This window comes from Motacilla alba, chromosome 15 (genome assembly GCF_015832195.1).
Source record: "Motacilla alba alba isolate MOTALB_02 chromosome 15, Motacilla_alba_V1.0_pri, whole genome shotgun sequence".
NCBI lineage: Eukaryota > Metazoa > Chordata > Aves > Passeriformes > Motacillidae > Motacilla > Motacilla alba.
The window spans coordinates 9,944,710-9,969,214 of NC_052030.1; the positions used below are offsets into that span (position 1 = coordinate 9,944,710).

Sequence of the window (24,505 nt, forward strand, 5' to 3'; positions counted from 1 at the left end):
ACAGATGGCTCTTGTGCTGTTTGGGGAGCAGAGCAAACACATCCCAAGCAATTCCTGTGCAGCTGAAAGGTGCCTCAGGAGACAGGGATTTCCAGCCATGTGGGAAATGCAGCTTCACTGCTTCTGGCCAGAGCTGCTTCTGAAGGATTTCCGAGGTTCTCTTGTGTGTCCGGTGCTGTTCTGCCTTCTCCTCCCTTTTGCTTCAGCCCTGGGTGTCATTTCCCCCTGGAAATGTCACTGTGTTTGCCCAGACTCTATCCCAGGATGCTGATCCAGCCACAGCAGAGCCAAACCTCTGCCCTTGTGCTGGTTGTTTTTCCCTGAGGGTCCAGAGTTGTGTCCTTTCCCTTGGGATGTGCAGGTTCCACATCTCCCTTCCCCTTTAAATCTACACAGTTGCAGGTTCTTGTTTTTGCATTCCACAGAAATGGCAAGAACTGCAATCAGCAGGAAGTGATGGGCTCAGAACCTGCTCTCCAGTCCATTGCAGGTCTCAGCCTGTAAAAAGTCCAACCCTTTGCTTCTTTTGAGTTGCAGAATTCTAGAATCAAGTGATAAAGTCGTTTCCAGCCCATGACAGCTCAGGCAAGTCTCTCCTGCAGGGGCCAAGTAATAAAACAGTGCTGGAAAATGACAGATGAATAATCCATGAATAATCCCAGAGTCATGCTGTGCAAGTGGCTGTGGCAAAATCCTACTATTTTAGTGAGGAAAGCACTTCCTTTCCCAGATGTGCACATTTTGCTGCTCTTTCCTTTCAGCTGACTCCTCTGTGTGTGTGGTTTTTTTTCCAGCCTCAGCGAGAGCTTTTTCATGGTGAAAGGTGCAGCCCTTTTCTTACAGCAAGGAAACAGCTCCCAGGGCCAGCGAAGCCTCCAGCATCCCCACAAACATGCAGGTAACGATTCAATCCCCTCTGGAGATCCTTTTTCCCTCCCATCCAAAGGGACAGGCTGATGGCACAGGGGGGTGACACCCCAGGTTGCCCTGGTGAGCCTTGTACAAGCTGCTGAACAAACCCAGGGTTTCAGCCCACATTCGAATTGCTGAGTTTTTTATTTGGATCGTTGAGTTTTGATTTAAACTTTTATCATTCTCTTGGAGCTGTGACTGGAATAGAAACTTATTCTCTGTGAAAATCATGGCATTTTGCATGGCTTTCTTTAGGCAGGGGAGCCTGTGCAGCCAGAAGGGCTGTGTGGAATATCTCTCCCTGTTTTCCCCAGCCACAGAGGAGGAAATGTCACTTGTGCTTCAGTGAGTTAATCTTTGCCTCCCCTTTGGCTTGTGGCAGGGCTGAGTCACAGAGCTCAGCACCCCTTGGGCACTTGTGGATGTCCTGGACATTTCTCCAGGGGCTCTCCCAGTCACCAGTAATCTGAAACTTGGGACTTTTTGCTTTGGAACTTCCTGTTGCTGGTTTTGTTTGGATGTTGCTGGTCAGAGTAAGGGATGTTTGATCAGGATTTGGGTATCTGGAGAGACGTACGTTTGTTAGCTCCTCATATCCTGGTTTCAGAAAAACCCCCTTTCCTGTCAGCTCGCCACAATGTGTTGGAGTTTGTCGTGGTTTAAAAACAGACTGTCCTCCTTCCCCCAGTCCCTTCCAGTTGCCAGCTGGTGGGAAGAAGTGGCAGGGAGTGGTGTGGTGAGTGTACACACAGATTTGGATGCAGATAAGGGCATCCAGGGAAGCTGATTCTGCTTCCCCACTGTTTATACCCTCTGCCTTTGGCACTTTGGGAATAGGTGGGCAAGAAGAACTGGGATTTTGGGGCATTTTGAGAGCAGGAGCCTGTGGGAAAGGCACAGTGTGGTACTGTGTGGTGCTGCTTAGCAAACACTCCAGCACAAAGGGGGTGTTTGAGTGCCAGGCTTGGCTTTGGGTTTCTTTAACTGTCAGCAATTCCACATACCCAGCAAACAGCCTACGGAAGGAATTTTATCTCACATGGAAAGTTATGAGTGCATTACTGAGTTATTAGATGGGAACTTGGTTTGTTTTCCTGTAGATTCCTTGGTCCTCTCCTCTGCTTTCCTCAAACAGAAATGTACCCACAGGACTAGAGCTGAAGGGACTTAGTGCATGAGCAGAACTTGGAGACAGAAGGGCTCCATCACCCAAACCAGGCCATTCCTGCAGCCCTTCCCTCTGGAGGTCCCTCGTGCTGTCACACCCTCTGTAGGGCTGGTGGAGCTGATGCCACCACGCTAGGGGTGATTCACAGCTCAAAGTTGTTCTCTTCTCCTTGGTTCCTGTTTTTTTAATCAGAGTTTTTCCTCCTCTTCTTCCTCACCTCTTCTCATGGCCAAACCTTTCTGTCCTCTCCAGGGAGCTGTGACAGGAAGAGAATCCTCACTTGTGCCAGGCACAGGTGGTTTCAGTTGATTTGGTGGCTTCCAAATACTGTAAGGTTGGGTTCTCACCCATCCAGGGAATACCCATCCAAGAATCTCATTACTCTTAGTGCTCTTTGGGACAATGAAGTTAATTACCCTCCCTTAATTAGTATTTTTTGACTTAGAAACATCCAATTTTTTTAAAGGTCAAGACTCTGCTGATTCCTAGTGCAGCAGGAGCCCTTTTGTGATGATTGCTGTGCTTTCTGTGCAGGTGACTTGCCCCAGCACCTCCAGGTGATGATCAACCTCCTGCGCTGCGAGGACAGGATCAAACTGGTAAGGACAGGTGCATTTTCCTGCTCTCATTTCTCTTGGAAAGGTTTGCAAAAGACCTGTAGGGGAGCAGGAAAAGCATTGGCAAATCCTGGATTTCAGAGCTGCCTTAACTCTGTGCTGTTTTCCAGCCCTACCCCACTTTCCTGACCACTCCTTTTGCCCTGGTCCTTGTGTCCAGGTGTGAGTTGGCTCAGGGAACTGCTCTGCCTGAAAGGGGTTGTTTTGCTAGATTTCATTTTCCATCCAGCTGACAAACAGTAATACAGGAGGAGAGACAGGACCTTGCTGATTCTCTTGGACACTTCTAAGTCAGCCTTGAAATTGCATCAGCTGGGCTGGGCTTTCTTTTGAAGAAATCTGCAGATAAAAATCTGCTGTAAAAGTCACTTCTCTGCAGAGAAGTTGATGCCAGTTGTGCCTCCTGCAGGACTGAGCTATTTCAGAGAAGGTTTGGGAGTGGGAGAATCCTCTGAGCCTGCCTGTTTTCAGTTCAGTGCATGACCTGCTTCAAACTTCAGAACAAACCTTTGGGTTACATTTTGTAGCATTTCCCCCACCTGGAGCGGGTAATCTCGTCTGTCCCTCACCAAAACAGCAACAAGCCTTGCTGTGTCCTCCAAACTGCACTAAATAAAGCTTTTGGGGGCAGTCAGAACTTGCAAAGCCTTGTGCAGCAGTGGCAGCACTAACGAGGCAGAGGTGCTTTGCAGGCCGTGCGTTTGGAGAGCGTGTGGACCGACCGCGTGCGCTACATGGTGGTGGTGTACAGCAGCGGGCGGCAGGACACCGAGGAGAACATCCTGCTGGGAGTGGACTTCTCCAGCAAGGAGAGGTAGGTCTGAGCCGGCAGCCAGGCAGGATGGGCTCTCTGGCAGCACCAAACTGTCCCTGAACAGTTGGGTTACCTGCATCTGCAGATTCCAGCAAGATAAAGGACACAGGGATGAGTCTCTTTCGGTCTCTGTGGAATGAAAGGCCGTGGCGTCCACCTCACCAGTGGGAGTTTGCTGCCTGCTCCCTGCAAAATGCTCTTGCAGACACATTTGCAAAACTGGAACTCATTCTCTCCCCCAGACTCCAGTGTGTTGATGGAATGATGCAATGGAGCTGCTTTTGTAGTAGCTTTGTTGCCAAATAACGTCAAAAAACAATACTGCAGAAGTGGCTCCAAAACCAACAAACAACTGTGTCAGCAACGAGCTGTTCCTTTTGTCTGACTGATAAGAGCACACACTATTTGGAAAAGCAAGTGAAATATTTTGTTATTGCAGCCTCTCTCAGATTATTCCAGTTCTGGTGAGTAAACCAAGGCAGAAAAGCTCTTGGCTCAGGGAGAAGGGGCTGGTTTGGCAGAGCTGGAGTCAGAGGCTGGAGCTGCCAGGCTGTTGTGTGTGTTCTCGCAGGATTTAACAAGCTGCCCTGTCCTTGTGGTGCAGCCTCTGTGAGTTTTGTTTCATTCTGGAAAACCTTAGTGATGGTTTCCCCTGGAAAGTGGGAAGGGGAAGCTTTGCACAGCAGAGGGATCTGTAGGGAAGCTCCCAGCTGTGCCTTCCTCGTCAGATTATTGTCATTGGCTTTGATGCTGCCTCTGTTCTGCTCTGAAATTCCCATGTGGCATTCCCTTGGTGTGCCACAGCAGGGGAGGTTTGCCATGTCACCTCCACTCTGAAACAACCTTGCATTAATTTGCTCCTGGTGATTATTGATGTGAGGCAAGAGGAAGGATGGATTTCTGTTGCTGTCTGCATCCCAATTTCCTTTAAAACTTGAATATCTCAGTAGCTTAATTATTTATGGCTGGAAGTTCCCGGCCTTCATTATAGCAGGGTTTTCTTGCCAGATTGCCTGTCTGAACTGCAAGTGTTCTTTTGGGTCAGATAAACCCCAAAAACCCATTTTCATCTGTTCCACCTGTTAGAGTGATCCCATGGAGCAATCACCACGAGTTATCACCTTGTCAGACCTTCAGACTCCAGCTTCCAGTTTTACTTGATGGCCTGAAATATTACAAGAGATTACTAGAGCAAGGCTTGAGGATTTTAAAAATTAAAGAGTATTAATAATTTAGGCTATTGGCATGACCACATCGTGGCCTATATTTAACTTCCTGTCTCACCATCTCTCTTCCAGTAAAAGCTGCACTATAGGAATGGTTCTTCGCCTGTGGAGTGATACTAAAATCCATCTGGACGGGGATGGGTAAGAAACCACATTGAAAGGATAAATGTGAATGTCCTTCCCTACGTGGGGGCTGCTCTAGGAGAGATTCTCCATCACCTTGCAAATGAAGTGCCCATTTTGGATTCATGGCTGCAGAGTCCTCTTATTCAGACAGTGAGTTCTTGTCTTGCTGCCCTCACGCTGCTCCTGTGGTTCCAGGGAATGCTCTGAAACCCCACTGAGGACTGGAGCTCCCATTCCTGGCAGCCTCTTGCCTTTCTTACTTGGGAGGTTGGAAAATCAGTGAGAGAAATTCTCATCCTGATTTTTTTGGCCTGTGGGTGCCCCAGTGCAGTGGCTGTTTGTAGAGGGCAGGTTGGGGTGCAGAGAAGAGCAGTTTTTGACTCGATTTTCCCTCTCTCCATCAGTGGCTTCAGCGTGAGCACTGCAGGGAGGATGCACATCTTCAAACCTGTGTCAGTGCAAGCCATGTGGTACGTGAGGGGCTGGGCTCAGGGAGATGCTCTTCTTTCTGTCAGTAAATTTTTTAAAAATCAGCTGCATTTTGGCCTTCTCCACAATGGGTGTTTAGTGAGCTGCAGCAGAGATCTGCTTCCCTGTGTCAGCAGAGGGGCTGTGGGAATCCTGATCCCAAAGCAGGATCTGCTGCTTCAGTTCAGAGCAGCTCTGTGTCCTTCAGCATGGGGGAAGTGGCACCAGGGAGATGAATAAATATGAAAGATGAGCTCAAATTCCTGGAGCTGCAAACCAAGAATTTCCTCTCTCTGCATGTTTCTCTCGCTGGCTGGCAGAGGAGGTTCAGGGCCCATTGCCAGCCTGTGGCATTCCCTGTGTCCTGCCCCATTCCTGAGGTTCCTGCAGCCCCAGGTGCCCATTGTCCTTCCAGCTCCTGCCACCCCTCCCCTGTGCAGGGATTCCAAACCCCTGAAGCAGAGGGGGCTGAGCCAGCAAATTCCTCCCTGAAGAGGCTGCTCCTCATGGAACTGCATCTCCCTCTGCCTGGGCCATGCTGTCTCCCCTTGGAGCTTGGAGAGATCCCAGTCCCTGCAGCATCTCCTAGGGAGGAGATACAGCTGTGGAGAAGGACGTTGTGCTAGGGATGGTTTGGTGCAGAAACAAAACTCCTGTTCCTGTCAGTTTTGAGTTTGGCTCCTCCTGTTGCCAGCCTTGGATGTGGTTGATGTCTTCAGTGCAACAACTTCGGAGTAGAGCCTTAAAGAAAGGAAAAATTGAGGAGGGAAGGAAGGAAAAAGTAATGTTAGGATTTGCAAAAACAAATGATCCAATCTGGGCCTTGTCCCTGGAGCCTGTCAGGGGCCAGGAATGCTGGTAAATATGCATCAGGCTCCTTGCTGGAGGTGGTTGGAAAATTGTCCCTGTTCTTTATCTTCCTTTGGCTCTACAAGTTGGTTAATGATTAGATCCCAGAGCAACTTGCGCCTCCTTCTTCCCTGTTCATTAGGAGAAGATTTCAGCCCCTGCCTCAGCCCTGCTGTGAGAAGCCCCCAAGGTGCAGTTTGTGCCTCTTTGAGCTCTGACACCATAAATTTCCTGCTTTCAAAGAGCAAACTGCAACAACTAATACTGAAAACCACTTTTCCTCTGTGAAACTCTCTCAGCTCCTGCTTTGTCTGCTCACAGCTGCCCAAATCTCTTCTCCCACCCTGCAGGTCTGCTTTACAGATCCTCCACAAAGCCTGTGAAGTTGCCAGGAGGTACAACTACTTCCCAGGGGGGGTGGCCTTGGTGTGGGCCACCTACTACGAGAGCTGCATCAGCTCGGACCAGAGCTGCATCAATGAGTGGAACGCCATGCAGGACCTGGAGTCCACCCGCCCCGACTCCCCAGCCCTCTTTGTTGACAAGTCAGTGCAGCATTTTATTTGGAAAAGTTTGCTTGGCTCGTGGAGGAAATTTCCTCTTCTCCCTGTTCTTCCTGGCCTGGTTCATTTCTGGGGTTGCAAAAGCAACAAAAGAGAATTTGTGTGAAATAATCAGACCTGAAACTTTGGCTTGTGATATAGTGTGTAAGCACCAACAAGCTGCTTTTTTTTAATTTTTTTTTTTCATTATACCCATAAAAATTCCCTTTAACACAAGCCTTTCCCCTCACTCCTCAGTGCTGTGCACGTGCTGCCAGCCTGGAATCATCCTCTCCTCTTCCTGTTCCCTCCCAGGCCGACGGAAAGGGAACGAACGGAGCGGCTCATCAAAGCCAAGCTCCGGAGCATCATGACCAGCAAGGACCTGGAAAATGTGACTTCCAAGGAGGTAAATATAAAAAAATTCTCACTCTTGTTCTTCCTGCCAGACTCCCTCTCTAGAGAGTGGTGAGCAGGCACCATGTGCCTGGGTGTCCCTGGCTTTGGAATGTGCATTTCAACCGTCCTGTAAAGGCTCTGCTCTGGCTTTGCTGCTCCTCCCTCCTGAGAAATCAGGATAATCCCAGCATCACAACTGTCCTTCAGGATCTCACTAACAGCTGTGTGACTTTCAAATTAGATTTGAAGGTTTTATTTCCTTTGTTTTTTTTTATTCCTGGACGAATGTCAGAGGACCTTGCAGACAGCATTTTGCTGGTGAGGTTATGGATGGAAAATCACAAATCAAGGCTAGAGCTCATTTGGATCCATCCCCCAGGCTGGTGTGATCCATCCACCCACAATGCAGACGTGATTGGAGTGGGAATGGTTCTTTTTGGGGTGGGTTTTTGGTTTTTAAGGGAGGTTATTAACATGCAAGTGGTAGGAGGAAGCTGAGAACGTGTCTGTCTGTGGATGTGTTCCTCACTCCTCCAGCAGACAAGCTCTTGTTTTTTATCTCTCAAATTACTATTTTTAAGGAGCAGGTACCCCAAAATACTTTTTTTTTCCCTCAGATGTTATCTGAAGCTTTATTTGCAGCTTCTTAGTTTGGGAATTTAGGATTCCAGGATGCCAGGGCAAGGGACAGTGGTTTTAAACTGTCAGAGGGGAGGGGTAGATGGGACATTAGGAAGGAATCCTTCCTGGTGAGGGGCTGGGATGGAATTCCCAGGGAAGCTGGAATCCCTGGAAGTGTCCAAGGCCAGGTTGGATGGGGCTTGGAGCAATCTGGGATAATGGAATGAGATGAGCTTTAAGCTCCCTTCCCACACAAACCATTCTGGGATAATTGGAGAGGTGCCACATACTGAAATTCCTGGTCTCCAGAAGGCTGAGTCCCTGTTGCTGTTTTTAATGAAAAAGTGAAAAGTGTTCTGCAGGGAAGTGCCCACAAATATTTCTGTTGGACAGCAAGATTCCAGTGCCATCCTTTGTGTTTGCTCTGCAGATCCGAAACGAGCTGGAGAAACACATGAACTGCAACTTGAAGGAATTCAAGGAATTTATAGACAATGAAATGCTGCTGATCCTGGGTCAGATGGACAAACCATCCCTGATTTTTGATCATTTGTACCTGGTGAGTGTCAGGAGCTCCAGGAGAGCTCTGCTGTGCTGTGTCCAATCCTTTGCCACTAGATGGTACTCCAGGCAAAACCAGGCTCTGCCTCTGGAACAAAGACTTCCCAGAGAGGAACACTTTGTGCCCATTGGATCTTTTTGTTGCTGTTCTGGATGGAGTCAGATGAATTGCTCGTGTTTCAGGGCAAAATCTGCTTTTTAACAGTTTAAAGCTTTCTCTTGTGAAGGTCTGGGGGGAATCCAGGGTCTAACTGCTCCCAGAGTTTTAGGATTTGCTTCACTTCTCATGCGTGGCGTGTCTGGGATCACAGGTGCATTCACTTTGTTTCCCTGAGCTATTTCTCCCTGTGTTTAAAACTCCAGAGGGGCCAGGGGCAGGGATTTGGGATGACCTCAGTCACACCCTGGCCTAGAACTAACTGTGGGTGAGCTGTAGCCTGCTCCCTCCTTCAGCAGGTCCCTGCCTGCTCAGGACAGGACATCAATGCCCTGTTCCTGTCTCAGAGGCTGTTCCCAACGTTCCAGTCAGCTCAGGAGGATGGCTGGGGCTGGGGGATGGCAGGACCTGAGGGGAAAGGGCTGTTTTGGGGCCCCTTGGAAATGTGTGTTTGTGGCTTTGCAGGGCTCCGAGTGGAACGCTTCCAACCTGGAGGAGCTGCAGGGCTCGGGGTGAGTACTGCTCCTCCCAGCTCCAAACCCTCCACTGTGTGCCTGCAATTCCCCCAGGACCCTGGAGAGCACGTTTGCAGGCTCCAAAGGATGATTTTACCCCTCAGTCATGGGGTAACTTCCCACTAGCAGCTCTGTGGAGAAATCTCTCCAACCTCACTTTTATCACCAGCACAGAGTGAAAATAACAAAACTTGTCACTGGTGAGGTCCATCAGGATCTCCATCCCCCAGTGCTGTGCCAGGTGTGAATTCCTGCAGGCTGCAGAGGAGCAAAGGTTGCAGCACTAAGGAAAAAAAAAAAAAATCTCCATTCAGATGGAGCAGAGCTGCTGTGGATGAGCAAACTCCTCCTCACCTGCCTGGACAGGCAGCTCCAGGTGTCTCTCCCATCCCCGTGGTGCTGCTTGGCTCCGTTCCCTGCCACACTTTCTGGATCAGGGACAATTCTGCCTATAAATATTTGCTGCTCACGCAAGGCCTGCACCAACCTTGCTGTGAGGAACTGAAATTCTTCACAAAATGTTTCATTTGGAGTCCTTGGGAGCAGATGTCTGCACATCTTGGGACAAGGAAATCAAGCAGGGTGTCAATGATTATGTCTCGCATTGGGATATGCAGCGTCCAGAGGCAGAGCTGGACAAATTCTGAGACAAATATCCTGTGTCCTTGATTCTTCTCAGTGATAGGAGGTGATAAATCAATCTGGACATTCATTCTGGGGTACATTGTTATCCCTGCTGGGATATTTGGCAGGAATCAAGAGATAACATGTGACTCTCATGGTTTTGGTCAGAAAGGGGGGAAGGGATGGGATTGCAGCTGAAACCTGCAGCTGGAGTGGTGATTCCTGTGTTATATTCCCAGATGGTTCACTTCTTTCTGCATCCCCAGAGCTGTGTGGCACAGCAGGGAGTTCCTTGTTGGGTTACACAGACTCAGAGACAATAAATGGGATAAAATAAACTTCTTCCTCCTGTGCCCAGGGTGTTTGGACACTTGGGATGTGCTGGCAGTGAGAGGTGGCAGAACAGCCCCGTGTGCCCTGTGTACCAGGAGTTTAGGATTAGGGCTGTAGGCAAAACCTTACAGCTCATGTTGGGTTGGATTGCATGGATTCACAGTGTCCCTCAGGGCCTGTTGGGTGACTGTGGCAGCTCAGGGTGTCTCTCCTGGTCCCACAGCATTGACTACATCCTGAACGTCACCCGGGAAATCGACAACTTCTTCCCAGGCCTGTTCGCATACCACAACATCCGCGTGTACGACGAGGAGACCACGGACCTGCTGGCACACTGGAATGAGGCTTACCACTTCATCAACAAGGCCAAGTGAGTGCTGAGACACCTGGCCCCGGGGGAGGGCACGTGCCAGCTCTCTGTGTCTCATCCTGGGCCCTCACGAAGCCACAGGAACCGCAGGGCCTTGGCATCATCATTCTATGTTCCTGGAGCTCCCTCGTGCCCTGTCCCTTCCCGGACTGCTGTTAGCCTGTTCCTAGCCCAGCATTTTTGTTACTACTTTGTTTTGCTTCCGAAAGGAAATGAGGCTGTTCCCTCTTCTGGAGACGTTCTGGAGCTGCTCCAGCCGTGTCTGTGTTGGACCTGCCCCAGCCGTCTCTGCAGACAGAGCCCATCAAATTCTGTTGGGCCCCTACACTCAGCCTTTTCCCAGTGATCCCACTGTCCAAAGACCTGGAAGGAGGCAGGAGGCTTCATGGTGGTCTCTGAAATGAATGAGTCTGCCCATCTCTTAACTCCCAGCTTTTCTGGACAGGGATTCTTCTCCTGGCCCTCATCATCCCAGAGCTGTGACACCGGGTGGGCAGAGCGGGGAGCGCTGCCCCTCCTCCGGTGAAGCCGTAACAGATCCATAACCGGTGACGTGGATTTATTCTCCTGTTTGTCCTGCTGCAGGAAGAACCACTCCAAGTGCCTGGTGCACTGCAAGATGGGCGTGAGCCGCTCCGCATCCACCGTCATCGCCTACGCCATGAAGGAGTTCGGCTGGTCCCTGGAGAAGGCCTACAATTACGTGAAGCAGAAGCGCAGCATCACGCGGCCCAACGCCGGCTTCATGCGGCAGCTGCTGGAGTACGAGGGCATTCTGGATGCCAGGTAAGGCTCGGGATGAGTGGGAAGGAAAGGAGCTGCTTGTGGATAGCATCACAAAGGATTGCTGGATCTCCACGGGGCTCTGTTGGTGTCATGCCCGCAGACGTGTGAGGGGTGTCGTCTGAAGGGCACAGGCAGAATCCTGGGCCAATCGTGCTTTTCTTAAACCTTCCCTGTGCCAGGCTCCCTGCATGGAGATTAGCTGGGAGAGCTGCTCTGCTGTAATTCAGGGTGGGTTTCTCCGTGCTTGGGAAGCACGTTTGGATTTCTCAGCAGCCAGTGCTGCTCAGCACAGCATTGTTTTTGTTTTATGAGGCAGAACTGAGCTCGGGCCATTCTGGAGGCAAAGCGTTCGTGGTTCTGTGCCAGCCCCAGGGCTCTGTCACTGCAAGGGCTGTAGCATTTATCTTCTAAGGACAGAGGAGAGAATTCTGTCCCTGGTTCAGCAGGAGCTGGGCCACAGGACGTGCTGAGGGGTCACTTTGGGGTGTTGTGCTCTGAGGGGGCTTCTGTGCCTTGAGGGGTCTCCCAAAGTCTGATCCCACCATGGCTGCACTCAGGGAAGTGCTCTGGAATGGGCAGGTGGGGGAAAAAAAATCCCAATGCTGATGGTGATTTTTGCAAGTGGGATCTCAGGTCTGGGCCCAGCCCCTGGGTTCTGGGCTGTGGGGATGGAAGGAAGCTCCTGGCACTGGGCATCCCGCAGGGCACTCACTCGTGTCCTTGTCCTCTCCCCAGCAAGCAGCGCCACAATAAACTGTGGAAGCAGCAGGCAGAGAGCAACCTGCCCCAGAACACCGACGGCACCACGGGCTCGGGAGACTTCTTACTGGAGAGCTTGGACATCGACCTGGAAAACCGCCTGGCTGACCTGGACATGCCTTCCCAGTCCGCCTACCTGGACAACCGAGCCGGCTCCGAGGGCTTCGGTTACTGCTTCCGCCGCCTCTCGGACACGCTGCTGGAGAACAAGATTCCCGGGGACAGGGAGGGCTTCTTCCACATGGAGCAGCTGGAGCGGGACGCCCTGGTGGGACAGCCTCCATCTGCACCTTCCCAGGGGAGGCTGCTGGAGATGGAGAAGGCCCCGGAGAGAGCGGAGCCGCTGGCAGAGGTGGGCGGCTTCTGTGAGAAAGAGGCAAAGAAGAAACTGGACTTCAGCCCCAGGAAGGGAAGGATGGTCCTTGGGGAGCCAGGGGAGGACGGTGTCAGGGAGGAAAATCCCATGGAAAAGTGGAAGCGGCGTTTGTCCATGCACAAGGAGGAGAGCAGGCTCAATAGGGAGAACTTGAATAACAACAACAGCAAAAGGAGTTGCCCAGAGGATTTTGAGGTGCGTATGGAGGTGAGATGGAGGTGATTGGCATGGCTGACTCTGCTGCAAGTGAAACTGCTCTTCTCATCCTCATAGCCCAGTTTCATTTGACTTGGATAAAGCCTTTCATTCCATGATGAGCTTCTCCCCTTTCGAGGCGCTTCTCACCAGGGCTTTGCTTGCCCGAGCTGTGGATGTAGATGCCAGAGAGTGCCCAGTGAGTGCCCTGTAAAGTGCTGTGGGCAGCTTGCTTGCATGACCCTCGCTTGGCACGGTAGGTATTCCTTGGAGACACTGCCTGCTGGGAAGGCACGTGGCTTTAGTTCCTGCTGCAGGGCCTGAGGTGGAAATGGGCTTTGTTCCAGATCTCTTTGGCCGTCCCACACCTTGCGGGCTGCGCTGGTGTCTGTTCCGCGCTCGTTGATCCGTCCCTGTTTTCTCTCCTGCAGCACGACGCCGTGTTCGGGATCCTCAGCAAGGTGAAGCCTTCCTACCAGTCCTGCACTGACTGCATGTATTCCTCAGCGGGGCTGGCCCCCGACTCCTTCGGGGAGCAGTGCGAGAGGCTCGGTGCCGGCGCCGCGCGGCGCAGCAGCACCATCTGCACCCAGCCCCCCCTCCTGTCCCACCTGCACTCCCACCTGATGGAGCACCTGCCCAGCAGGGCACCCCCCGAGGAGCCAGGCAGAACTAAACACAGCGAGGCTCAGCTCCCTCTGGCACCAGGAGCCGGGGATGGGGAGGTTGGCACCTGCAGGTCGCTGGATCAGCACTGCGGCCTTCTGGAGAGAGGGAAAGATGCGCCAAAAACCCCCGAAAAAGCCCTGCTGCCCAGGAGAAACTCCCACTGCGACAGGAGCCTCCTTCACGCAGAGGCGGTGAGGGAAGAGTCTCTGGCCAGAAAGGACCCCAGACCTACCAAGGACCTGAAGTACCTGTTGTTCAGCAAGGACTTGGAAAAGCCGAGCGCCAACAGTTACTTGATGCAGCACCAGGAGTCGCTGCTCCAGCTGCAGAAAGCGGGGTTGGTCAGGAAGCACACCAAAGAGCTGGAGCGCCTCAAGAGCCTCCCCTCCGAGGCCTCGGCGCTGCTCCGGGACAGCCCCCTGGGCAGGGTCGACTCCAGCATCGTGGAGGAAAGCGAGGACTTGATGGCCCATCCCGGCCTTGTGCCTCTCCTGGCACCGGCCCCGCTGGTGCCCGGAGACGCCGACAACGACGTGGAGAAGCTGGGGGCGAGGCGCGTCCTGGAGGGCATCTCCCAGAAAACCTCCACGCCGGCCGGGTGCCGCCTGGAGCACACGAGCAGCTTCACCAAGGACTTCCTGAAGACCATCTGCTACACCCCCTCGTCCTCCCGCAGCTCCAACCTGACACGGAGCTCCAGCAGCGACAGCATCCACAGCGTGCGGGGCAAGCCCGGGCTGGTGAAGCAGCGCACGCAGGAGATCGAGACCAGGCTGCGCCTGGCCGGCCTCACCGTGTCCTCGCCCCTGAAAAGGTCCAACTCCCTCGCCAAGCTGGGGTGTCTCAACCTGTCCTCCGAGGACTTGTCGAGCGACGTGGACGTGGCCACCATCACGGACTCCAAGGAGGCCGTGTCCAGCGAGTGCTCCGTGCTCTGTGAGCCCCTGCCGAGGAGCACGGACGGCGCCTCCAAACCAGGGCTGAAGCCTCTGGCTGGGAACTTGAAGAACACGCTTTGGATGGGCAAAAGTTGATGCCTTGCAGGGGGAGGAGGGGGCTGGGTTTCGGGGGTTTGCAGCGTTTATTCATTACACCAGTGCTGTCTTATCATCTGACTTGCAGCAGCTCATCTGGTGCCACCTCCTCGTCCCCTCTTTGTGCTCCAAGAGAGGAGGAAAGAGCCACGATGGGTCACAATGAAGGGCACAAGGGAAATACAGTGTGTTGCATGGCTTAGAGGAGGACTTGGTGTGTGACTTGCCTGTTGTCCTGCAGGATACTCTTCCTAGTACTGTTTGCCAAGTGTAATAATGTGGATTTGTGTGTGGTTATGGATAGATATTTGTATCTCTATCTATATCTAAAATGCTGAAATATTCTGTTTCAAAGACTCAAAATAATTATTCATGACTTTTTTTTTTACAGAACAAGCACAAGTCTCTATTTAAACAGGGCGCTTGTGGAAAATCCTTAAAATGGTGACACGCACACTACCTCTGTTCTCGCTGGCTTTTTGTCCTTGTTTATTGTTTGGGGCTTTTATCCAAAAAGCTTTTTCCAGAGTTCTTGCTGTTGTTTGAAGGAATTCCCTTAGCTGTAAAGGCCTGGAGGAGTGTGGACACAGAGGTGTCCCCGGGCCGTGGCTGGGAGGTGACAGAGTGCTGAGCTGTGTCCATGGGGACGCTGTGACCCGATGTCACCCTGGCTGTTGCTGTCACAGGTGTTGTGTTCTTGGGGTGTTTTGCTGTTGTGGTTGGTGTTGTCCCGGTGCTGACAGAGCCTGGCCAGTGGTTGCCTGTGGACCCTCGTGATGTGAAGCTGTGTCAGTGTCGTGGCTGCTCTGGGGACCCTCTGTCACTGGGCTGTGGGTGACATGAGGTGGCCGAGGAGGGGTGGCTCTCCTGGACCCCAGTAGGTGACAGAGTGTCTTTGTGCTTGTGCTGTTGGTTTTGTAGGATGCTCCCTGTGCCCGGGGAGCTGCTGGAGGAGTCCTGGGTGTTGTTTATGGTGGGCATCAGGAGCTGGGGTGCCACAGCCAGGCTGGGCCTGTCCCAGAGCTCACAGGGCTGTGAGAGCCACGTGCACCCTGCTGGAGGGAGCAGTCGGATAGAAACACGGACACGCTCCGAGAGACGGATGTGGGAGGAAGAGTGGGCAGCCAGGGGCTGTCTGTGCTCTCAGTCCAGTGTCCCCCCTCCTGCCAGGGCTGCTGCTTGGATTCCACAGGGAATTCACATTTTCTGTGAATATTTTTGGCAACCAGCCTGGCCGAGAGCTGCTCCTGCGAGCCCTCGCCGAGTCCAGAGGGAAGAGCTTGGGAAGTGAGCAGGGGATGTGTCCAAACCTCGGTGCCCCCCGACCCCATCTGAGGCCTTGTGCCTTTGGGTGATGTTTTGGGGTAGATTTGGGGGGTCAAAGAGGTGGATTTGCTCACCCTGGCTGTGAGTAGGAATATTCCCACATTTTAAAATCTCCAGGGAAAGGCTTTCTGTCAACTCCCCTCTGAGGTGGGGCAGAGCCAGGCTGCAGCAGCTGCTCTGAACTGTGTTGATTGAAAATCCAGTGTCTTGAGGAAGGGAGCTGTGCATTTTCCTGGCCTAAATGCCTGAGTTCCCTTTTCCCCCTTAAGCATAAGCTCCTGCATGTTTCATTTGTGTGAGGAATTGTAGGGACAGGCAATCAGTGAATAATTGTCCCTCCTGAAGGAATCTGAGTTAGATTTGCACTTGTTCCACCCGGGAGAGCCGCTGTGGAGCAGAAGCTGCTTTGGGAGGGAAGTTTGCAGGAGCTTCTGCTTGTTTGGGCTGAGGCAGCGCTGGGTCCTGCTCAGGGCAGGATGAAACCCCACAAGCCAGGGCCGGATCCATTCCCTGTGTTTGGATCATCTTTATCCTCCTTTGCACCCAGATTCTGTTTGGGAAGGGGCAGACGGGAGGCCCCGGGGCTGTTGGGTGCCGCAGGGTCGGAGCAGCACCTGGGGAACCTCCGTGTCCCCTGCCCGCGACAATTCCACCGTCACCCTCGGCTCGCCAGGGCCGCCCACAGGTTATTGTTCCCTGTGTGCTGCCGACCCTTCCCATCGCTGCCTGGCTGAGGGAAAAGGTGCTGGGAACGGTTTTGAATGAGTTCGGAAAATCCCGTGAACTGCTACAAGCGAACATCTGATTCCTTCCTGTTTCTCGAGTGCCTGCCGAGTTCTGCCGCGTCCAGCCCGCCCGTTCCGGGCTCAGCTCGGCATCCTCCGCCTTCCCCTGCTGCTGCTCCCGCCTGGCTCTGGCTGGATCAGCCCCAGGCTTCTCTCCGGGCTCGGGGCTCCCGCCCTGCGTGCTCGGGCTGCGGACACGGCTCGGTGGGAGCTGCTCCGGAAGCTCCGCTGTGCCATTCCCGGGGGCTTGCAGCCAAACTCCCCCGTCCCGTCGGGTTTGTTGCATGACAAGGTTGATGTGCTTGTCCTCCCCACGTGTCGTACGTGTCCTTACGATGGAGTGCCTTACTCATAGTTTACAAACACTGTGTATCTGCTGAGCTGTTGGACTCTGCTGTTTGCTGTTCTCTAGGGAGTTTTTGGTGCTTTTGGTGTTTCCGATGGCAGTGAGGCCGTCCCTCCTCCTGTCCTGCCCTCGTGTCCCCGCCGAGCTCGGCGCTGCTCACCTGCTACCGCTTCCCTCTGCTCTGGGCATGGCAGAACCAAAGGGCTCCGCGACGGCCGCGGTGCCGGTGGCTGCCCGGTGTCCCCATTTATCCCAGTTATCCCATTTATCCCATTTATCCCATTATCTATGCATCGCTGCCGGAACGCGGGCGGGGTGTGCAGGGACACATCCCATCACCGACCACGCTTTGCTCGGCAGACCCAAACCCTGTCCCGTCCTGCCAGAAATCCTGAAATGCACAAGCCGGCACCTGATTCCTGGTCCAGGTGGTGTCGCTCCGTGCGGCAGCAGTGCCCGACCTCCCGGGAGCCCTTCCCGTCGCGGCCGTGTCACCGGCTCCCGGCCGGAGCGGTGGGGACAGTCCCGGTCAGTCCTTGAGGAGGGGTGAGTGACGTGTAGCTGTTCCGTGCATTGCTGTCCTCCATAACAACGTTCCTTTATTCCATGGTATTTCTTATCCCAATTTTATATGGAAATCTGCAGGATTTTTGTACTGTATGCCCGCGGGAGGGATGCATCATGCACTTTTTTTTTACTTTTGTTTGTAAAAATGTCCTGGATATTTTATGTTCATCTTGTGAGGAAAAACAAATAAACTTTTTTTTTTTTTTTTTCCTTTTACAAATGAGTTTTGTAGCTTTGTTTGGAGGTGGGGAAGGAACAGATGCTGAAGGGGTGGAAGAAAAAGAAGGAATTGGATATATCCCAGGAGCCACTGCCTGCCCTGTGTTATCATTCCCCATCTATCCTGGCTCTGCTTCCCTCATTTTCGAGTCCTGGCTGTTTTCTGATGCTCCTGAAGGCTGGATCCAGGGAAACACGATGGAAATCAGTCATTCTCCACCTGGTTTCTTCAGAGACCCCAGCCTGGGTTCAGGAGAAGCCTTTCACTTCCAGAAAGGATGCCAGCAGTGGAGCAGTGGCACGTGGAAAAGTGACACCTGCACCCTGCTGAGCCTGGAAAATCCCAGCTGGGGCAGGGCCTCGATGGTGCCGCAGCAGCGTGGGCTGTGGGATGGCACAGCCTGTGCCGCTCTCCTCAGCAGAGCCACGCTCCAGGTGTGCCAGCCCAGGAGCTCCCGCAGGGACTGGACAGCAGCTCCCTGGCTGGGGAAACCATCTGCAAACGATCCATCGAGGGCACTGCCCTGCGCTGCTCGGGGTGGGTCTGGAGCATTCGGGTCTCCTTCACCTGGGGGTATCCCCAGGGGAGGGATGGATCTCCAGGTGTGGGAGCAGCTCTGGCATGGCCTGGGCAGGTGCAGAGCAGCTTCCTGCTGTGGTTTGAGGTCCTGGAGCACAGCCTGTCCCTCAGCCAGCACGGGTTTGGGGGCAGTGGTTGCTGCTGGCTCATTTAACTCACCCGTCCCTTGGCTGGGCCGACAGAGGCACCGCTCCCTGCTCAGCTCAGCTTCCCGAAGACAGAGCCTCCCCACGGAGCCTGGCTCCAGAGGTGGGTGTGAGTTGGGTATGGGGAACCACAAGATGGGACTGTGGAATGGCTGGAGCGTGCCCAGGCTGCTGCTGGTGAATCCCTGGCTGTTTTTTTGCTCATGTTAGGATTGGAAATTGGTCCTTTTCGGAGCGGTTCCTCACGGCTGAATGTTACATCCTGTTGTGATGTTGCCATGGCAAAACCAGGCAACATCTGGAGCAACACAACTTCTCTCCAGCGAGCAGGGAGGGTTTATTTATAGCCTCACCGACCAGAGGAGATGCCTGAGCTGCCTGGGCAGGGGCAGCTGGCACCGGGTGCCCTCCTGGCTGGGGACTGGGGTGGCGGGAAGGTGCAGGGTCCGGCTGTGCCCCTCGTCTCTCCCCCATGGAGGAGCTGCATCTCCTCCAGGACCCTCTGATGGGAGAATGGCTCCCGGCAGCATTTCCCAGTTCCATGTGGAGTTGGGATGGTGAGCAGGTACTCTAATGGTGGTTTGGGTGAAAAGATGAGGTTTGGCAGGAGGGCGAGGCTGATTGCAGCGCACAGAGAAGCTGCAGGAAGGACTCCGAGGGCTGTGGCTGCATTTCCACGCTGGCAGAGGAGAAGCTGCTCTCTGGCAGTGGTTCTCCAGCTGCCTGCAGCCCCAGGATGATGCCTCTGTGTCCGTTCCCGCTGGGCTGTGGCTGAACAGCCGCTCTGGCCTCTGGAAAGGTGGAAATGTAAATATTTTTCTAAGCAGAAGCTGCGAGTCAGGGCTGCCAAGGCCAGAGGAGCCGGTTCCTGCAGCGGGCACAGGCCGAGCTGTGCTGCCAGTCAGGTTTGCTCCCGCCTCGGTGTGTATTCCCTAAAAGTCTCTTCCTCCCTCTGTTTGAAGGACAGGACAGCAGCAACGCTGCAGCAGCTGCCATTTCCTTTTATGCAGAGGGTTCAGGAGCAGAACCACGTTGGTGCTGTGTCAGAGCTCCAAGCAGCTCCCTGGAACATGGGACACAATGCCCAGGGCAGGTGCCAGGACATGGTTGTGCCCCTTCCACACCAACCCTGCAGTCCCCACACAGGACAAGCCCAAACCACCACGATACCACACGAAATCATGAGGGTTTGTGAGAAGCATCGAAGGAATTTAGTTTTGTCATGAGGGCTTGAGGGTAACGCCTGGAATTATTGATCGGATCACAGAGCAAATGTTGAGTGAGTTCATCCCATGGGAGAGGTGACTTGGCTGTGAAATTCCTCACTCCTGCACCTGCCAGCACACCTTGCTCAGCATTTCTCTACCTGTCAGGACAGCTGCTGCCGGGTTCTCCTGCTGCTGGTGTTGGCAGGAGCAGCAGGAGCCCGGCCACCAGCCCTGATCCCGCTGGGAACTGGTTGTGTTTGCTCTGGGCAGCCTCGGCAGGGATTTAAGACTTCCAGTGGAAACAAACGGGGTTTTGTCTGGGCAGAGCAGCTCTGCAACGTGCACTGATAAAGAACAGTCCCAGCGAGGGGCCTGGCTGGCTCCAGGCCGATAAGGGCTGGGATAACCCTCATCCCTCACGCCTTCCCCTCGGCAGTGGCCGGGATTCACTCCTGACATGGGACACAGGATGAGGCAGTGGCATTGTGACAGTCCAGGTGTCACCCACACAGCTGCTGTGTGTCTATGGTGCTCAGAGGTTGTCTGGGTCCTTGAAGTCTCTGGACGAGGCCCTGTGGGATTTTCCAGCTTCGTGGAATATCAGGAGATGCCTTTGGGCTGGGGCCAGGCTCTGTTTGCCAACTCTTTGGGTGACGCTGGGGTAACTCAGCCCCGAGAGCGCAGAGGTGCCTGTGCAGGCACCTCTTTTGGGATGATCTAGGTGTTTTCCTGCATCCTGCCTCGGGATGCTTCCCGGCTCGGGGAACCATAAAAGGCAAAGCACAGGGCAGCGGCTGGGCTGGGAGCTGGGCTGGGAGCTGCGGCTCACTGCAATGCCAGGCATCCCAGCTGTGTACAAATGGATTAGAGCCCTCCAGCTCTCCGGCTCCACCGCCATCCGGAGGGTTATCCAAAGGGAGCAATGCTCTGCTCGGGGGGTTATTTAGAGAAGTGCTTGATGCATTAATAGGGATTTTTGATAAGTTGTGTTTTGGAGTTTCTGCAGGGAAAGTTGTGTCTCAGGCTGCTGTCGGGCTCCCGTGTTTATCTCGGGCAGCCGGTCTCTGTCACAGCAATTCCCTTTTCCATAACGTATTCCCGCAGATCATTCCAGCCGCTCCGGCTCTGCCCCGCGCGCTCTGTGCAGGCAGCATCTCTCCCTCAGGCTCTGGGACGCAGCCCAAGGCTGAGTGCTGCTTCCAAGGAAGGAGCACCGGGGGAGCCGCTCCGCATCCCACGGGCGCGGGGCAGGGAGGAGGGAGCAGTGCCCGGGGCACGGATGCAGGGTTCCTTCTCTCTGTGGAGCCCACAAGGAGCTGGCAGAGGTGATCCTGCCCAGACAGCCTGGCAGTAAATCCCTCTGGAAGCTGCAGAGTTGGAGGCAAGACAGGATTGCTGCGCAGGACTGTGGGGAGCTGTTGCTGGAGTAGGTCGGGGAAAGAGGAGAATCCCTGGAGAAGGATGCAGATGGGAAGCAAGTCCTGAGTGTGAAGTGCCATGGACCAGCAAATTAGCAGCTGGAGGGGATTTTTCCAGTTATCCAGGTGGGATGTGTTTGGGTAGGGACCAGCGTGGCATCAGCCGTGCTGGGTGTGGCGTCAGGAGTGGCAGAGCAGGGGCTCCGTGGTGCCAATGGGATGTTCCTCTCCGCTGGCCATGAGGCCAAGGAACGCCGGTTCACATGACCCAGGCTCCGACGCTTCCAAGTGCCGCCGTCTCCCGGAGCAGAGCGAGGAGGAGGCGGTGCTGAAAGCCCGCCGAGACCCAAGGTGGGAAAAATCTTGGCTGGCCAGTCCCGAAGCATTTGGAAGGAGGAATTATAGTGACAGATCTCCCGGCCATGGAAGCCTCCACCTGGCAGTACCGTGGATATTTACGGGATGACACAAGTAAGGCGAGGGGGAGAGGCTGCCCAGCTTCCCGGGGAGACTCTGCAGGCACCTGTGAGGATTATCCACTGCTGCAGCTCAGCCAGGAGGGCCTGGGACACAGCCGGGAGCGGGGGGACCGCCCCGACCTCCGGAGCGACACCGCAGGCCCTGCCAAGAGGTCAGAGATGAGCAGCAGCGGGCAGAGAGGGCAGTGGGGGCCGGCAGGGGAGCTGTGCCTGGAAGAGCATCCCGTGTCCAAAGGGTGCAGGAGAGGGCGGGAGGGAGAAGCCCCTCCAAAGGTGTACGAGCTGGAGGTGGTGCCCAGGCGGGTGGGCACGGGCAGGACGGTGAGGCCGGTGGTCTACAGGCTGGAGGAGAGCGAGTACCGGCGCCTCATCCAGGAGGCAGAAACGGAACCCGAGGAGGAATGGGAAGAGGCAGAGGACGCGCTACCCTTGATTCAGGAGGGCTGTGCAGGGGATGGGAAGGTGGCAAGCCCGAGCCTCAGCAGGCTCAACTCCTTGGAAAGAGTCCTGAGGAGGCAGATGAGCCGCTCGGACTCGGAAAGCAGCGTGGAGGGCAGGCAAGCGACCAAACTGAGCCCCAAGGGCCCCTCGGAGGGGAACAAACCGACCGTGCCCGTCAGGTCCGACAGCTTCGAGCGCAACGCCATCCTCATGGATTACATCCTGCAGAGCAAGCCGGAGGCAGGCACACCTGTCTCCTACATCCCCAGGGACAGCAGCAGGGACAGCCTGAGGCAGGCACGGAGCTTCGCCCCCCAGCCCGACGGGACACTTGACCTGTGCCAGAACGGCCAGGCCAGCGAGGAGGATCCGGCCAGGAAGCCCGAGCCAGACCAGCAGGTAGTGAAGAGCCTCGAGAGAATGGTCCCTGCGGTCACAAATTATCCCTCGGTGGCCAGAGACACCGGGAAGCTTTCGAGACAGAGCAGCAGCCAGCTCCCGGACAGCCGGGAGCAGCTCGGAGGTGAAGCTGATGAACTCGATTCCTACATCCCGAGAAGAACCCCCCCGGCCCCCCCTGTCAGGAGCCACAGCAAGGAGAGCCTGGCTCTGAGTATGAGCAAGGCTGTGGCGCTGACGGAGGCGCTGCTGGAGCCCCTCGGCGACGAGGCCAAGGCTGGCAGGGAGCAGCGGGCAGCGGCGGGCACGGAGCTGCTCCCGGGAGGCAGGACTGCGGGAGGAGGGGGCTCGGAGGAGCCGGAGCGGAAGGGGAGGCAGAGTCAGGAGGATGAGAATGTGCTTAAAGTTGCCGATGCCAAGAAAGCCTTCGAAAAGCCCAAGGCGTCGGAGGGGACGGCAGCAGCACCAGCGCCCAAAAAAGGTGAGGAGCGAGGGGTCCTGGCTCTGCCGCGAGGCTGGGGGGTCCCGGAGGTCGCAGTTGCGGGGCACAGGGAACACTGCCGTGGGTGGGAAACAGCTGCCGGGAATAGCCGGGGGGCAGACGGGATGTGCTCAGGGCACGCGGAGTCTCCTGAGGAGGCAGGATGGGAATCAGGTGTTGGTTCAAAGCCCTTCGTGCGGCGAAACTGTTTTGGGGAAAGATTTGTTTTGTCAGACTCCTGCGTAGGAATAAATACAATTTACTGCTTCTCACAGCAGCTACAGTGCAGCAGTGTCCATAGGATGCATCCTCCCACTGCCATGTGGGATTATTTGCCTCTACCTCTCCAGGCACTGGATGAACCAATGTAATTTTATTTTAGCTATAAAAAAGCAGCATTATTTTCTCTAAGTTCTTTTTCTCCTGCACTGTGACTTCACTGAATAAGCCATTCAGGAGAATGACATCAACTTGGAAACCCTTTCACTGAAAAAAAAAATATGTAGAAGTGAACTGTGTTGAAATTTTCCTGGTAAAACAGCAGTTCTGCAAAAATAGGAAGGATAGAAATGAGTGTTTGTGTGAGAGTTTGGACGCTGCAAGGAGCCACCCGACCCACGCTGCTTAACTCCCATCTTCTGTTGGTGACAATCTGCAATTGTGCATTTCCTTATAAGGGAAAATAAGTGTTTTAAGGCACAGGAAATCTGTGGTGGCTTTGAACTGAGTTTGCTTTAAAAAAAAAAAGGTGTGATGGGTTACTGTCGCGACAGAGTCGGAGCGTGAAGGTGGCACGGTTTGTCAGGGATGACAGAACCCCTGCAGGGATGACAAACAGCTGCTGTGCTCTCGGGAAGCGGCTGGGGACACATTGCACGATGTCAGGAAATAGAGGTGGGAGATATTTGTCGCTGCAAGCGCTGCCAGGCTGAGCGTGGAGCAGGGTGGGGGTGTCTGAGTGTGCATCCCCACACCCTGCAGAGGGAGCCGGCTGGTGTCACCGGCACGGCTGAGCTGGAGGCTCCCCTCAGCCACACCGGCACCGGGATCTCTGATCGGCTCATCCTTCCCGGGATGGAAGGAGCAGGTGGATGGGATAGGTCTGGCAGAAGAAGGGGGTGAGAAGGGATACAAGGAATCAGCTCCCTCCCCAAGGCAATACCGGCTGCAGCCCAATCCCTCCTGACACATTTTTACCTCCCTGTTCTCCAGAAGAAACAGGGAGGGAGGGTTGAGACAATATTTCAGCGCTGAACTGTGGAAATGTTGCAATAAAAAACCACAGAGTCACGGAATCCTTCTGGTTGGGAGGGACCTCAAAGCCCATCTCGTTCCACCCCCTGCACGGGCAGGGACGCCTTCCTCTGGAGCAGCAAGAGGAGCAGGAACAGCTTCCCATTTTCCTCTATCCATGACAGTCTGTTGGGGTTTTAAAAACGGGGCTAAACGTTGACCTTCCCGAATCTCAAATACAGACACCTCACCTGGATTTACCCTCATGTGTTTCCTTTCTTATATCTCTGATTTTTCCAGCACCTTTGGTCCAACCTGATCCTAGCCAGCAGGGAGAGAAACAGAAGGAGATGGGAAAAGAATTCCAAAGTGCTTGAATAGTGAGGCTCTGTGATCAGTGCCCAGGAACCCAACACCCAGCCCTGGCTTCTTCCCCGCCTGCCTGATTTTTTTCCTGCTTTTCAGGATGATAGGAATTGTCAATCCCAGCATATTCATGTTGTAAATAAAATACAGCTTGCTTTTTCTTTTTTTCCTTTTTTCCTTTTTTTTTTTTTTTTTTTTTTTTCAGTTCTGCTTTCTTGTCTCTCTCCTCCTCGTTAATCATCCGGAGACAGCAACAAAGGAAATCCCATCTGTTGCAAGCAATTGCTTTGGGTTTATTTGGTGGCCCAACATTTTAATTAGGTATTGGGACCCACCTCTTTTTCACTGCAGAAATAGAAAAGAAATGAAAATATATTTCACAATCCAGTC

General features: G+C 54.0%; 2 protein-coding genes across 4 annotated transcripts in view; both read left to right on the forward strand.

The window, feature by feature from the left end:
* SSH1 (slingshot protein phosphatase 1) overlaps positions 1 to 17,313 on the forward strand; it is a 33,854-nt gene extending 16,541 nt beyond the window's left edge. Inside the window, exons 3-15 of one of the 2 annotated variants that reach the window (XM_038152520.1) lie at positions 795 to 898; positions 2,615 to 2,679; positions 3,390 to 3,511; positions 4,810 to 4,878; positions 5,268 to 5,333; positions 6,531 to 6,725; positions 7,038 to 7,131; positions 8,173 to 8,301; positions 8,926 to 8,972; positions 10,156 to 10,302; positions 10,888 to 11,088; positions 11,824 to 12,418; positions 12,850 to 17,313. In XM_038152520.1, the coding sequence (XP_038008448.1) occupies positions 795 to 898; positions 2,615 to 2,679; positions 3,390 to 3,511; positions 4,810 to 4,878; positions 5,268 to 5,333; positions 6,531 to 6,725; positions 7,038 to 7,131; positions 8,173 to 8,301; positions 8,926 to 8,972; positions 10,156 to 10,302; positions 10,888 to 11,088; positions 11,824 to 12,418; positions 12,850 to 14,121 (3,106 nt within the window). In that variant the 3' untranslated portion in view covers positions 14,122 to 17,313. The remainder of the gene's footprint in view (positions 1 to 794; positions 899 to 2,614; positions 2,680 to 3,389; positions 3,512 to 4,809; positions 4,879 to 5,267; positions 5,334 to 6,530; positions 6,726 to 7,037; positions 7,132 to 8,172; positions 8,302 to 8,925; positions 8,973 to 10,155; positions 10,303 to 10,887; positions 11,089 to 11,823; positions 12,419 to 12,849) is intronic. The other variant, XM_038152522.1, reaches the window with a different exon arrangement.
* A 2,298-nt stretch (positions 17,314 to 19,611) lies between these two features.
* Positions 19,612 to 24,264, forward strand: LOC119707333. 2 transcript variants are annotated; one of them, XM_038152101.1, is made up of 2 exons: positions 19,612 to 22,516; positions 24,050 to 24,264. In XM_038152101.1, the coding sequence occupies exons 1-2, from the start codon at positions 21,139 to 21,141 to the stop codon at positions 24,124 to 24,126; spliced, it is 1,455 nt and encodes a 484-aa protein (XP_038008029.1). In that variant the 5' UTR covers positions 19,612 to 21,138; the 3' UTR covers positions 24,127 to 24,264. The 2 variants fall into 2 exon arrangements, 1 of the variants encoding a protein (XP_038008029.1); XR_005258749.1 differs by lacking the exon at positions 19,612 to 22,516 and adding an exon at positions 22,524 to 23,410.
* The last annotated feature ends 241 nt before the right edge of the window (positions 24,265 to 24,505 follow it).